Raw genomic sequence first — 13,860 nt, forward strand, 5'->3', positions numbered from 1 at the left:
TGCATATGGAACAGTCTCTAATGTCGTGAGATGCAAATAGAAGGGTGTGGGTCATGTAGATGTTTAAAAAAAATCTAGTGTCTATGATTGCAGTTTACTATGCAGGAAAGGCAGAGAGACTCCCTGCAATTTTCTGAGTAATGTCAGGGTGCGGATGGGAGGGGAAAATATATCTGGGAAGAATAGCAGGAAGTTTTTTCTTTGATTGTTGGATTGCTGGGAGTCTCCTTGTCTTTCTTTTAAATTCTTTTTTAATTTCTGTTGACTATATTTGCAAGGTTCAAATATGGTGGGTTGAAACTTAGGAAGATCGTATAGAGCATGGTTACAAACTCCGATGGGCAGCCCTTCCCTTCCCATCAGGAAACCCTCGATTCCTAGTAGGCCACCCTCACCTTTTGCCTCCAATCATTTCAGACTGTTTGCTTAAAGCAGTCATAGAGCCCAGCGCCCTTAGATCAATGGGGAATATAATTTTACTCAAGACTTTTTCTGATGCCCAGGAAAGAGGGCACCATAGAGGCCTATTCTTGATCTAGCCAGACTAAACGCTTCTTTTTTTTTTTGCAGTTTCCAAAAATTTAAAATGTTGGTACTTCAAGCTCTTTCCCCTCAAACCTTTTTGGTCACACTATTTCCTCTTTCAGGTTAGGTGTAAAAGGTGTTTTTGCATATTAGACAACCTAGAAAGAAGGTGGCTCCAACTTGGGGTTTGAATTTTGTTTTAGAAAAGTTAACTTAGCCTCCCTTTGAACCTGGATTTAGGTCTTATCTAAAAATGTCTAAACTTGGAAAGACTATTTTTCTGGTAACTTTAACTTCTGCTAGATGGATATCTAAATTATAGCACCTTGTGTATGTTCAGCCTTTCTTGGTTTTTCACAGGTACAGAGTGAGTATTATTTTTATTTATTTATTTTATTTTATATTTATTTCACATTTGTTGACCGGGCTAGTCCAACTGGATATATGTGCATTTTCAGCAGAGGCCCGGGGAGGAAAGCTCCAAGACAGATGCATTATACCAATATGTATAAGGTTACAATTTAAAAACAGTTTATATAAGGTTACAATCAAGTTAACATAGATGTTTCAAAACATTTTACAGTACTTTGCTGAAGAATATTTACAAAAATATAGAACAAGATATTCACATGATGTAGATTGAACTTTAAACTATTAAAACCAGTTATTCCCTAATATTTTAATTTTTTTTTTTTTACTCAAACTGTTCAGCTGCCTTGCCTTTTACCATAACTCACAAAATGAGGGGGAGAGAATTATTCATTCCCAGGATATCCATAGACTGCTGAGACAGCTTCTTGAGCATCATGCTTTGTAAAATCGGACTATAATTTAGTCACCTTTTCTTTAAAAATAGTGGTACTTCCCCTGTAAAGAGATCTGTATTTTTTTCAACAGCAAACTTTCTTTTACTTGGTGACCTAAATAAATTGTGCCGTAATCTGCCTCTGAAGGATCCCTTTGCTCATGCTGCTAACTATGCTTCTGAATTTTACTCCCATTTAAATAGTTGGGTTGACAAGGCGGGGCCTATCTGCCCCAAATACAATGAGAAATTTAAAAACCCCTTGGTGGAGTACCTGTATAAATTGTATAATAAAAGAAACTGCTTAATAATTGTGAGATCTCATTTTACATAACTTAAGAGCACACTTAAGCAAACTAACAAAGAGCTTAAGGGATCCCTTAGGAAGCTCAAAGCTGAGTATGAACAAAAGAGCCACTAAAACCAAAAATAACTGCATATTTAACTATATGAGGAAGTTAAGAACCAACATCCAGCAATTCTTGGAGGTAGTCCACAATAATACTACACCCTCTGACCCAAAGGAAATGACTAATATCCTAGCTAACAAATTTAGTGCAAATTTTACTGCATCCACAGTTGTAACTGTTCCGTAGGTTTTACAGTCCCAGACTCCTCCACTTAATTACTACGGAACAAATTATTTCAGCCCTCCCAAACACTGGGAGTACTTCATCCAATGGCCTGGCAGCATATCAGGTTGCCTTATTATCAGTGCCAAATGTAGCCTTTCTGAACCCCTACTTAACCGCTTTTAATCTTAGCATCGACACTGGTTACATTCTTGAAGCCTCGAAAACAGCCATAGTAATTTCTCTATGCAAGAATGGCCCATCTGTAGACCCATTAGTCTCACTCGCCTGATTTATGTAAAGATGTGGAGTGTATTATTTCAGAAGTCCTTAATCTGGACATTGAGAATTTCTTAACCCCGGACCCTCTTCAATTCCCCTTTGTCAAAGGAAGGTCCTGTCTCTTCACCTCATTAATTTCTTTGAAAAAGTAACTGAAGCAGAGTGCAGCAGGTATGCAGTACATACAGCATATCTAGACCTGGCAATGTCATACTATTCCCCATGAAGGCATTACTAATAGATTTGTAAATCTGTATATATATTTTTGAAGTGTGCAGTGTGCATCTAACTGGTTGTCTGATAGAACCCATGCGGTTAGAGTTGCAGATGCCACTTCTGGAAGAAAACAAGTTACCAGCGGTGTACCACTGAGCTTAGTTCTGGGCCCTCTCCTCTTTGGTATATATTTTTCTGACCTTCAAGCCAGCACTCCTGGCCTATTGTTAGCGCAGTTTGAAGATGACTGAAAATTGGGTATTGTTCGATCTTCAACTGTTGTTCGATCTTCAACTGATTGCTCCAACATGGGTTAGACCATGTTAATAGTTGGTGCAAGGAAAATGGTCTCAAATTAAATGTAAAAAAAAATAAAGCATTGTTCATTCTACTAAACAAAACCGTTTCACCTACTATATATACGTGATGCTTCCTTCAAACCAGACACTGTTGTAGGGAATTTAAGCACTAACAAAAATCACATGAGACCTCAAGATTCATAACTAAAACGATCAGTGGCCTCAAATGTCGTGGTTATCAGGAGAGATCATCAGCCCTTTCCCTGGGAGCCAGGAAACATCCATCCCTGTTTGACTTCCTGCTATTCCTTTGTAGAACTAATGGTACCACAGATACTCTATTAAAGGAACTAAATCAGCAGATAAGTAAGACATGTTGGCATGATGGATTCATATCCCAACGTATCCCTCCCCTCTGGGATAAACTTCCACTACATGTCAAGCAGTGTGACACCCTTGCCACCTTCAAGGTCAGTATAGATAATTGGCTGGGCGGCCTCAGATTCTTCATTGGTCTAGCTTGTCTTGCCTTTCTTGAAGCTAGAGGTAACTTTTGAATACAGATTTTTGACTAGGCTTGTAATGGCCTGCAGACTTTCTAGTAGTTGCCTATGAACCTATGTTATGTAGATGAAACTAAAGAATTTAGAAAAAAAAAATCAAGCTTTTTTTATCCTATGATAAGAAAAAGGGTAGATATAGTGTCTAACCAAACTGTCTCTGGATGTCTTTCCTTTTTCCTTTAATTCTCTTATACTCTGTTTTGCATGAGAAAGGTGCCTGAGCTTTGTAGACTGTCCGAATATGCTGTATCCATGGCAGAATATATCCATCTGTAAAGAGCACTGCAACAGTCATCTCTTTGAGCATTGGGCTATGTTACCTAAAGAATAGTGCTTTCTTACTTGACAAAATAAGTTTTAGAAGTGAGTTTGAATGAAATGCTACAGCTGTGTGGTGTTTATCTTTACCTGCACAACAAGGGAAAAAAGTACAACATGTGGTGGATGTCCCCAGACAGCTAAGGTATTACACAAACAGAACAAAATAATTTAGGCAGTCAGGCCAAATGCCAGGAAAACGAGGTGCAACTATGTCCAAGGCTGGCTGATTGTATAGCACCCTTTACTTATGAGTATTATGCTAAACTGCTTCAGGGCCAGGTGAAGGCTCAGCTGCTTCAGGGCCATGTGAGGGCTCACTCTGTTTAGGTAGCTACTGCAAGTGCAGCATTCTGTAGAAATGTCAGCTAAGGTGGTCTGAGGCAGCAACCTGGATCACTATTCAAACTTGTATAAGGCACTACAAAATGGACATACAAGCTGATTAGAGATGTTTCCTTGTGTTAATGCTATAATTCTATCTGGATATATTAACATTGTTCTTCCAACAGAATGATGCTTATCTCTGGAAAAGGAGCTTGCAGCTAAGGTTCTGGGAGCAGTTTAGACAAGATGACAGCTGGATGGAGTGGGAAAGGCAGAAGAGATGGTGTAACGTGAGAGTGATTAGGATGCAGTGGAATTTTAGTAACTGCCAGAGAAATGAGAATCTTTCTCTTGCCAGTTATGACAAAAAACAGCACTTATGAAGTATTTGGTGGAAGTCTGTCAACCAACTCCTCATAGTAGGAGCTTAATAAGCAGAGTTTGTAAATGCATAGGAGAACTTAAAATGGATCCCGTGAGCATTTCTGGACATGCCTAGACCCAAATATTAGGGAGTCAGTTGCCAGATAGTGCATTTGGAAATGTGCTGGTTAACGGTGTATGCCATGAAGTCCAATAAACTGAAGATTTTTGCTTTTAAGTGACTTCACAAATGCTTTACACGCAATCTCTTATTTAAACACATGTCCCCTTAGGTGTAAAGTCTGTGTTGGAGATGAAGCAAAGTGCTTTAGAGGTACCTAGAAACTTGTTTTGGATTTGTAGAGCCGTAGACTACTTTCGGTCCCAGACAGAAGAAGGTACTCTTCTACAGTTTCCAGCACTCTTAGTTCTATCAAAAGAGCTTTTATTGCTAGCATACAACGAGGGTGCTCATCTTTCAGAATGTCAAAAACAAACATGTCTGTTTATGGTGGTGTTCTGTAGGGAAGCTATCGCTAGAAATTCCAAGTGTAAGTGCTGATCAACATATGGGTTTGTTGCTTTTAGAATTGGTAATTAGGGAAAACATGCACATTGGAGACAATATGAGTATCTTTAGAGGCTCTGATTGTATTATAAAAAAGATTTTACTGTAATGTTCAGTCTTTAAAATAAATTTCATGAGCTTAAGCTATAGATGAGCATTGAAGGGTATGGTTTAATACCGGAAACGGGGTGCTGGAAACCCAATTATATTTGTTTCCTAGGTTGTTAAATATGATTGTTTATGGAATAATTTGAGGAGTTTGGGTTATGCTATTGGAGCATGAAATTTCTAGAATCATCCTTACAGTAAAGTCTAACTTGGAATAGTGAGTTATGCATACAAAACTGAAGATAGTGTGCCATCAAAGTCCTAGTATTGCCCCAGAATTTTAGTGCTGAACCTGATTGATTTATTCGCCGATTTGTGCAGCAAATGTAATTTATCCCATTTGTTTGTACACTGTTCTGTATAGTGTAAGCTGTATAGTGCAATTCAGTGTTAACTTGCCCCTTTTTTTTTTTGCTTTTAAGGTGGGTATGACTGCTCCTGGCACAAGGAGACACATCTATGATACCAAGCTAGGAACAGAGAAATGCGATAACAGCACTGCATCCCTACAGATGGGGTTTTGTCAGGGTGCTAACCAGAGTGGCCAGAACTTTGGTCTGGGTCGCCAGATCTATGATCCCAAGTATTGTCCAGCAGGTGAAGTCATGAAGGATGAAAACGAGGAGAACCACATGCAGTACTAGTACTATGGCTATGAACAGGATGAGGACTACTGAATGGCGAAGGACCCAATGAAAGAGTAGAGAAAGCTCCTTTATGCAGTGCATATGGACACCATCTTGCTGCAATTAATTTTTTGTACTTTTTAAACAAATGCCCCCGCTAGCACCATGATACAATGAAGTCAACTTCAGAGTTTTGTTCATATACAAATTACACTGTTTTGATTCTGTTTGTTTGTACAGTTTTAGATCCTTTCCTGCTATGTCTGCATAGTTGAGCCCTCCTGGAGGTGTGTTGCTTTGTAACTAGGATTACTCTACATGTGACTCTCGCTGACTAAAGAGCCCTGACCTTTGGCAGCTGCTTATTGTACTTTGTGCAGATCACATGTCTAAGTAGGTGATCTGTTTATGCTATTGAACCTCAGGCTACATTACTCTAATTGTTAACCAGAGATTATTTTTACCTATATCCTTGCCATTAGCTAGGTTATATAGATTTAACTGTAGAGAGTCCCTGCTTGTTGGAACTAGCTGTGAGAAACCTTTGCTTACTGACTTATTTACTGATCAATAATTTCTGCTAGTGGAGCATCATCCCATTAGTGAGTTTCAGTTCTTTCCCTAGTGTAAAGCTGGAGTAAGCAGTCTCTTTAAATGTTCTGAGCAGATGGCATTAATGGCATTTTCTCTGCTTCTGCAACAGCTGAAGTGGAGCAGTTTCACCACGTTTGCATAGCTTAATATCATATGTCTTGATATTAGAGAAACTGATGAGAAATTGATAAATTTAAATAAGGAGATTGTTTACTGGTTAGATTAACTGCTTGGAGATGGTGGGCTTATCCTCTTTAAATTTGCACTGTTTGCATTTGATTTTATAACTCAAGGAGCGCTGCAGACAGACTTGCAGATGGGGAGCATGCCAGCCTCCTGAAATATAATTTCCCCTTTAACCTTTAAAAAAAACCCACAGATATAGCTGCCTTTCTTCCAGGTGAACTAGTATCTCGATCTGCTGCTCGTCTTGATTTGTGTATTCCTTTATCTGGTGAATTGCTATTGTACATTTCTGTACAATGTTGGTTGCCATGGACTAGGACCTAGAGGATATATTTACTCCCCCTTTTTTTTTTTTTGCCAACGCTTTGGCTTTTGAGCATGTCAGAGTGAAAATCTCCACACCAGGCCAGCGGAGCTGATAACACTGTTCTGTGCAGTAGTTCTTATCCCTGTTCTGTCATTGGTATTCAAAAGAGTGATGTATTTGTTTTTAAGAAAACTGCTTACCACAGAATCTGTTTACACCATGCCATTCTTTGACCAAAAAAAAAAAAACTTTAGTGTAGAATTTGGTTTCTTCATGTCATGCACATATCTGTTGTGTCAGCACCTTAAGAACCTTTTTGAGAAGTCAGGGTTTGCTTTTTGAAATAATCAAATATGCCCAAATGTCTTCATTTGTATTTTCAGAGTGCCTCATAGTTGAAGGTAGTAGTACAGGGCTTTGAATGCCGATATGAGGTGGAGCATATCACCACTTCCCTTCCCAATTCCTTCATGTCACAGTACCATAAATGAACAATTCATTACTAAAAATGGATCTACTATCTGTTCGTAAAACATTTTATGAATTGAAATAATCAGTGAAATGTAGGTGGCAAAGTATTTAAAAATAATGGCCAAACCTGTCTGTTGCAGAAACTGGTTGGTTCTACCCCTTTCAAATTAGCATAAGTGAACTGAAAGTGGTCACTGTTTTATGAAGCAGGTTTATAGCTTAGTGATTTAATGAAGTATCTTTAGTTGTGTTTTTATTGTATTACAATGTCATGGTCATCTGTTTTTCAACCAGGTTGTATTTTCTTGTAAAGGACAAATTTGTACGAGTACAACTTCTTGAGCAAATCAGTCTTGCTAAATTCATTAGTCGCCAAAGCCTGAAAGATATTTCCAGATTGCCCAGAGTTCTTTATTCTTTCCTGTGTACTACTGTGAGACTACCATGAACGAAAAAATGCCAGTTACTCAGGTGTTCATTCTTTCCTTTTCCTTGTTTCATTCTGATGTGCAGTCTGTGATGTTCCAGGCATTTGCAGGTTATCAAGGACTTTGTTCATTAAAACATCAAGAAAGGATTAAACAGTAAAAATAGTTGGGCCTTATTGATAGTATTTCAGTTGAATTTCCTTTAGGTGGTCAGTAGAATGCACACTGGTCCTCTGTTGTAGGTATTTTTTCTCCCCACTATATGAGCAAGTGGGATTTTCATGTAGGTGACCTTATCAGTGGACCAGCCAGCTAGGAGTGGTGGGCTGTAGTAACTACTGGTCATGTCTTCTATCAGACCCATAACGTAAAGGAAGGGTGTAGAATTCAACTATAGCACTACCATTCTTTAGGGAGACTTTTTTTGGTGGGGGGGGGGTGCAGCAGAGAATGCTTATACACAGTGATAGTGAGTTAGAGTTGCTGGGGACATTACATTTAAAGCTAGCCAGGTAACTTTGAACTTTCCATAGCGACCATCAGCTTTGGTCAGGGATTACTGCAGTCCATCTTTACGTAATGCACTAGTAAGGGTTGATGTAGTCTGTTTGAAATAATTGGAAACCCCAGTACAGGGGACATTCATGGGAGATAGAAAAATCTATAGTAATCTACATTATGATCAACCACTTCAAAATGGAGAATATAATGATGTGAAAGAACTGCATGTAGCGAAGGTGGGTTCAGCACCTCAGATAATCAGTAAACACTCAGTCACCACCCAGATAAAATGAAAATACAGGCTGATAATCTCCCGTTCACAAAGTTCTGTTTGTTTTTTAGGCATAACCTTTGGGAATTCCATTAGATGAAGTTGTATCTGAGAGTGCACAGAGTAGAAAGAAAGCGGCAGTGACGTTGAGCAGAAGGACAAGATATTTTTGCTTGGTCATGTGAGAATACCAGTAGTTTTACTTGCTAGCAATTTGTGCAGGAGAATCTAGAGCAGTACTGGTTGGTACTGTTGATGTAATACAACCCAAACCATTCACTGTAACTGCAGCCACCGCATTCTTAGAATGGAGATGAGTATGTCTGGTATTGAGGCAGCATTTCAGGAAGTGCATGTGTATGTTGCCCTGAATGTAAAATTATTCCACTGACGTGCAGACATGAGTGGTATTGTAGGCTATGTGTGAGCTGAGGCATAGCACTGAATGCTGGTATGAGTTTAATGGTACAATGTTTAAAAGTAACATGGGGAAATTGTGTTTGCTTTGCTGAAAAGGAATTCAGAATGGGCAGCCACTATAGTCAATTGAACTACTGCAGATTAAGATGTCCATTAATTTTTGACTGGGTTTGACATCAGTGGCAAAATTGTTGTCACTCTTGCAATGGTGTGCATTAGGTCTTTACTACCACTTGTTATACACTTAGTATGCTCATTGGCTAGAATACTTACAGTGACTGTCTCTTGTTTCTCCTTGATATGCCAGGTGAGCTGGCTGGCTGTATTTAATGCATAAAAATGTAGAAGTAAATGCCTTTGTTAGCCAGCAGTGTGTATATGTTTTTCCCCAAGGGACAAATGTTGCATTTCAGTGCAGGAGTAACTACAAAGGCCTAATGTAGTGCCCCCTTTTGTAGTATGTATTTTTACCATGTAAACTTTTTGCACAGTGTAACCATGTGATCTTCACTTTCTACAAGTTACTTGTGCAAAGTGTAGTGCAGAAGCCACTCCAACAGTTGTGAACTTACTAGTCTGCACATGGCTACAATAAGCATTCTTGATTGATAAGGGTAGAGAACAGAATTGGTAATTATGTATTTTTTAACTTGTTTGTTACCTCTTGGTCATTGTAGACTATCTATTTTGACTCTGACTTTGGAGGTTGTGCCATATTTGCTGTTGAAATCCTTCATATTCTTATAGAATATATTTTTAGTGTTGTATACAGTTAGGCTGGGAGTTTGAAGCTGTATCAAGTTTAGAAAAGCTTGAAAAATACATGGATTTAAGATTTGTACTTGTTTTGCTGCAGTGCAAGGTATGAATGCTTGGCACCTTGTCTTCCAAAAAAAAAAAAAATAATGGTTGCAAGGTACAAAGAAAGATCTCTTCATTTGCATTTGTTTTCCGTTTAAACTAGTTAACTGTACATAATGGATGGGTGTCAAGTAAGAATATATTTGTAGTCTAATGGCATGTTTTGGCTGCAGTGAGCATGTGTAATTTTGCTCAAGTGGGGACATTTATCATAAGGAAGCAGTCCTTTCTTTTCAGCAGTTACTGGCGAGGTGACCAGTGTTTGGAGTTTGGAATGGGGTGGGAGGTGAGAAATGGGAAGAAACTGTCAACAGTGGAACTGGTAGACTGGGCAATCTGAAACCAATGGCCAAAACTGCTGCTAATGCCCACCTGGTCTCTTACTTAATCTGATGATGGATACAGGGACAAATTAATATTTTCATTAAATGAAATATAAGTTGTCCATCTGAAGTTAACTTTGATCTGCTTGACTGCTTTTTTTACAAGGTATTTGCACTGCTGATCCAATCATCAATTCTTTCATAAGTATACTTCTAGGGGGACCATTGCTTATAATGCATTTTACGCATGTGATATTTGACACCATGCTTCTTGGAGACTGTTTCACATTTACGTCTTTGCAGACCTCTGCAAGGCTTATTGTTTCTCCTGCCATTTTTGATGTATGCCCTTCAAGGTTTAGCTACAAGAACATATAGAGTCAAAGGACTTGGAGGTGCCCACTTGGACACTTAGTGGGGAAGGAGTGTTGGGGTTATTTTTTTGTCAGTATTGCACATCAGAGGCATGCACTAGCATTTAGTTGCAGGGATTTCATCTTCTGTAGTATTTGAAGTAATGGACATGTAAAGAAACAGAGATGTGGCCATTTAGAGAGGCACCACTGCATTAATTTCACTAAATGTATTGGTTTAATGTAGAATAGAACAGCATTTGATTGTTGCATGACTTCTAAAGGTGCAGTAATTGTTCTTCACAGCTCTGCCTTACAGCACTGGGATATGCAACTGTCCTGGTTTCAAAGGTAGTCCTTGCAGACTACATACTTGGCCAGAGTCGCACAGACATGGCTCTTCATGGTTTGCAAATGCTAATATCAAGTTCAGCACAGCAACAGCTCATGTAAAAAGAGCTTAGCATGTTCTTTAATGTTCATGACAGTAGCTGCCAGGCAGGGGAAAAAAAGAATAGTTTAATTCCTTGCCAAACATTGTGTCATGTTGTAAATGAGTATTTGAAATGTTAGTGATGTCATAAACTGCCTAACTGGTAACATCTCTAGAATACAAATAATGTAGGCTGCATCTACATATCAGTTTATTAAAAAAAAAGAAAAACATTTTTTTTTTTTGCTCTTTTAAGCTTTCGAGGAAACCATTTCATGAATCCATTTGAGAAATGGGAACTGTTTGGGTAGGATTACTCAGACATGAACTTTGACTTGTTGCTCTTACTCACACATGCTACACATATCCGAATTTCATTTTGTCATACTGGAAATATGTTTGAAATTTGTCTGTGTAAATGTCCTGACTCAAACTGGACTTCTTTGTATTATGCAAAAGTTCTGCATTCAAAGAACTTTTCTTGTATTGCTAATGTTTTATATAAAGATGAAAAAATAAATTAAAAAAAAAATTAGCTGCACATAAAATCTATGATAAGTTTGTGCAGGTATTTGTGGATTTTGTAATGTGAACAAGTGAACCGTTTAGAGGGATGCGGCTACAAAATGCGTTGCAGGATTTCTTGTCACGTGTCTGCTGCCAGCCTTGCATTCAGGCTACTAATGCAAATTTGCCAAAAAGTATACCAGTTTTGTCATATTGCACAGTTTTTTATTGAAATAAATAATTATTTAAATGTCATTTAGGGTGTGTGTCTCTGATTTTAAAAAGTTTTGTAATCGTCAAAACATGAAGACCTTGTTTTTATATGGCTTATGGGATGTTGATGCAGCATCCAGGTCTGTTAGCTGATGGATTAATAACCAGCCTAATGGTATAGAGAGGAGGATGTCTATCAGTAATGTCAGTGGTTTCAGTTCGGTTAATGTTTAGATGCTATGTAACCCAAAGACCAAGAATAAACTTTAAAAACAGATAATACCAAAGGACTGATATAGACAAAAACGGCTTCCCGAACACACAGAGTGAATAAATAAATTTAATGTTAAGCGCTTTTCGTTTGATACAGTTAACAAACTTCTTCAGACAAAAGTATCTCACACAGGTCAAGTATATACACACCCTAATTTAAAAGCTTAATTAGTACTCATTAAAAGAAAAGGAGAAATGCTCACAGTTAAAGAAATACTACCATCTTCTTACAACTTACCTAAACTCAACCATATAACAAAATAGTTTAAAGATGAAAAAATAAATATGTACAAAAACAAATCAACACAATGTATATTAGTACATATCAACATAGATTCAAAAACACTAAAAAAGTATTCAAAAACCATATTAAAATAGATGAACAAACTTCACTTCATCTTTTTAAGCTTTTGAGTTTTAGAATGCTGCTGATAGAGCAGCATTCATTCAGACCCGGAAAACTGTAGGCATTTAATCTTATTTGCCATAATAGCTCTAATTCGTCTAACTTAAGGGTTGCTGGGCCACCCCTAACATTGTGAGAAATTTGATCTCTCACTAAAAATGTAAAGCTATGCTCAGGGCAATTTAATATATGCTTAGCCAATGCATTTTCTGACTTTTTCTTATTAATAGCATAAGCATGCTCATACATTCGATCACGGAGTCTCCTCTCCGTTTTTCCAATGTAGAAAGCAGGACAAACCTGGCACTGGGCTAAATAAACAATCATTTTGGAATTACAGTTCACCCTACATATTAAACTAAACTGGGTATCGTGAACTCTAAATCTGTTGGATTCCGTTATATTTGCAATAATAAAATAAAATAAAAATAATAATTAGATGCTGGTAGAGAGCAGGGTATCTTGACATGCAGGCATAATGGATTAGAAGGGGGGAGGGGGTTGCTGACAAATATTTGCAATGAGATCTCATGGGGACTTCCCACTTTGATATCCATAAATGTTTTTCATTTTAGGAGATGAATAATAGGAGTAGAAAGTAGTTAAAACAGACTCTTGTTACATAGTTTGACATTCAGGACCTTACCCCCACCAAGTCTTAAATCTACATACCTGTTTTGGGCAGCTGGTGATTTCCGCTAACTTTGGCCAAGAGTATGGCATAGAAAGTGGAACAATTAAAATTGGGCTTTGTGAGTATCCCCCTAATGCAGTATCAGGAATTACAGCAAACAGTGCTGCATATGCAAGTTTTGTAAATGGTCTAGCCTCCAACCTTCAGTGCCTGGATATAGCAGCTACCTAGAGGAGTCCCCAGACATTTGAAATAAGATAACAATATTGATATTGAGTATTCAACAGGTAAGTAGAGTGTGTAGACTGAAGTTTAAAATATTATATAAATCTGTGTTGAATTTATGAAACTGGATCTGTACTCCATGTTTCTGCTGAATAGGTTGGTGTGTGGGGTTTCAGCTCTGGCCAGAAGAGGCCAATTATAATTTGCTGAAAGAAGTTTGTTGTGACAGTACCTCATTATATCCACCTGGGTGGTGATGGTAAGTAGCAATGTAGGGATCCAGTAGACCTGCAGGGTAAAACTGAGCCAAGGTTCAGTGGAGTGTTGCGCTACTTGTCTCTTCTGTGCGTTTACACTGGGGAGAGCAGAGGTGGAGGAAAACACGACTGGAAGAAGGAAGCTTCAGCCATTAGCTGATTTGAGCATGGGTTCAGAGCTCTATTCTACTGAGGGATGTTATAGATCATCATTTACTGGCATGGAGCTCCCTGTTGAAGTTACTGCCTGTTGCCCATCATATGCTCAGAGTTTTCTTTTGCTAAAGATATACCACCTGCTATATTCATATTCGTGTACAGTTTCCTTCTAGCGATCTACTGCTTGCTGTGTCCACACCAGCACAAAGCTACTTTCCACTGGGAATCTACAGGCCACATTTGTTTGTTACAGCTCCTTTCTGCTAAATATATTGCCAGTCATGCCCATTCAAGAGCAGTGCTACTTTCCACTGGGGAAAACACCTGTCATGCCTGTCAGAGAAACAGTGCTGCTTTCTGCTGCAGACAACACCTACCACAGTGCTTTGCCAGCAAAGTGGGGGTTAGCTGCTTGTTGCAGCCAAGCCAGTGTTTTTTCGGGAGCTGGGCATTGAGCTAACCAGGT

At 38.4% G+C, this 13,860-nt stretch overlaps 1 protein-coding gene across 1 annotated transcript in view; it reads left to right on the forward strand.

Moving 5' to 3' along the window:
- Positions 1–11,482, forward strand: part of CNN2 (calponin 2) — a 285,521-nt gene extending 274,039 nt beyond the window's left edge. Inside the window, exon 7 of the mRNA XM_044053818.1 lies at positions 5,369–11,482. Coding sequence (XP_043909753.1) covers positions 5,369–5,590 — 222 coding nt within the window. The 3' untranslated portion in view covers positions 5,591–11,482. The remainder of the gene's footprint in view (positions 1–5,368) is intronic.
- Positions 11,483–13,860: the final 2,378 nt, after the last annotated feature.

The sequence above is a fragment of the Protopterus annectens genome, chromosome 13.part0 (genome assembly GCF_019279795.1).
Source record: "Protopterus annectens isolate FY-2018-M chromosome 13.part0, PAN1.0, whole genome shotgun sequence".
Taxonomy (NCBI): Eukaryota; Metazoa; Chordata; order Ceratodontiformes; family Protopteridae; genus Protopterus; species Protopterus annectens.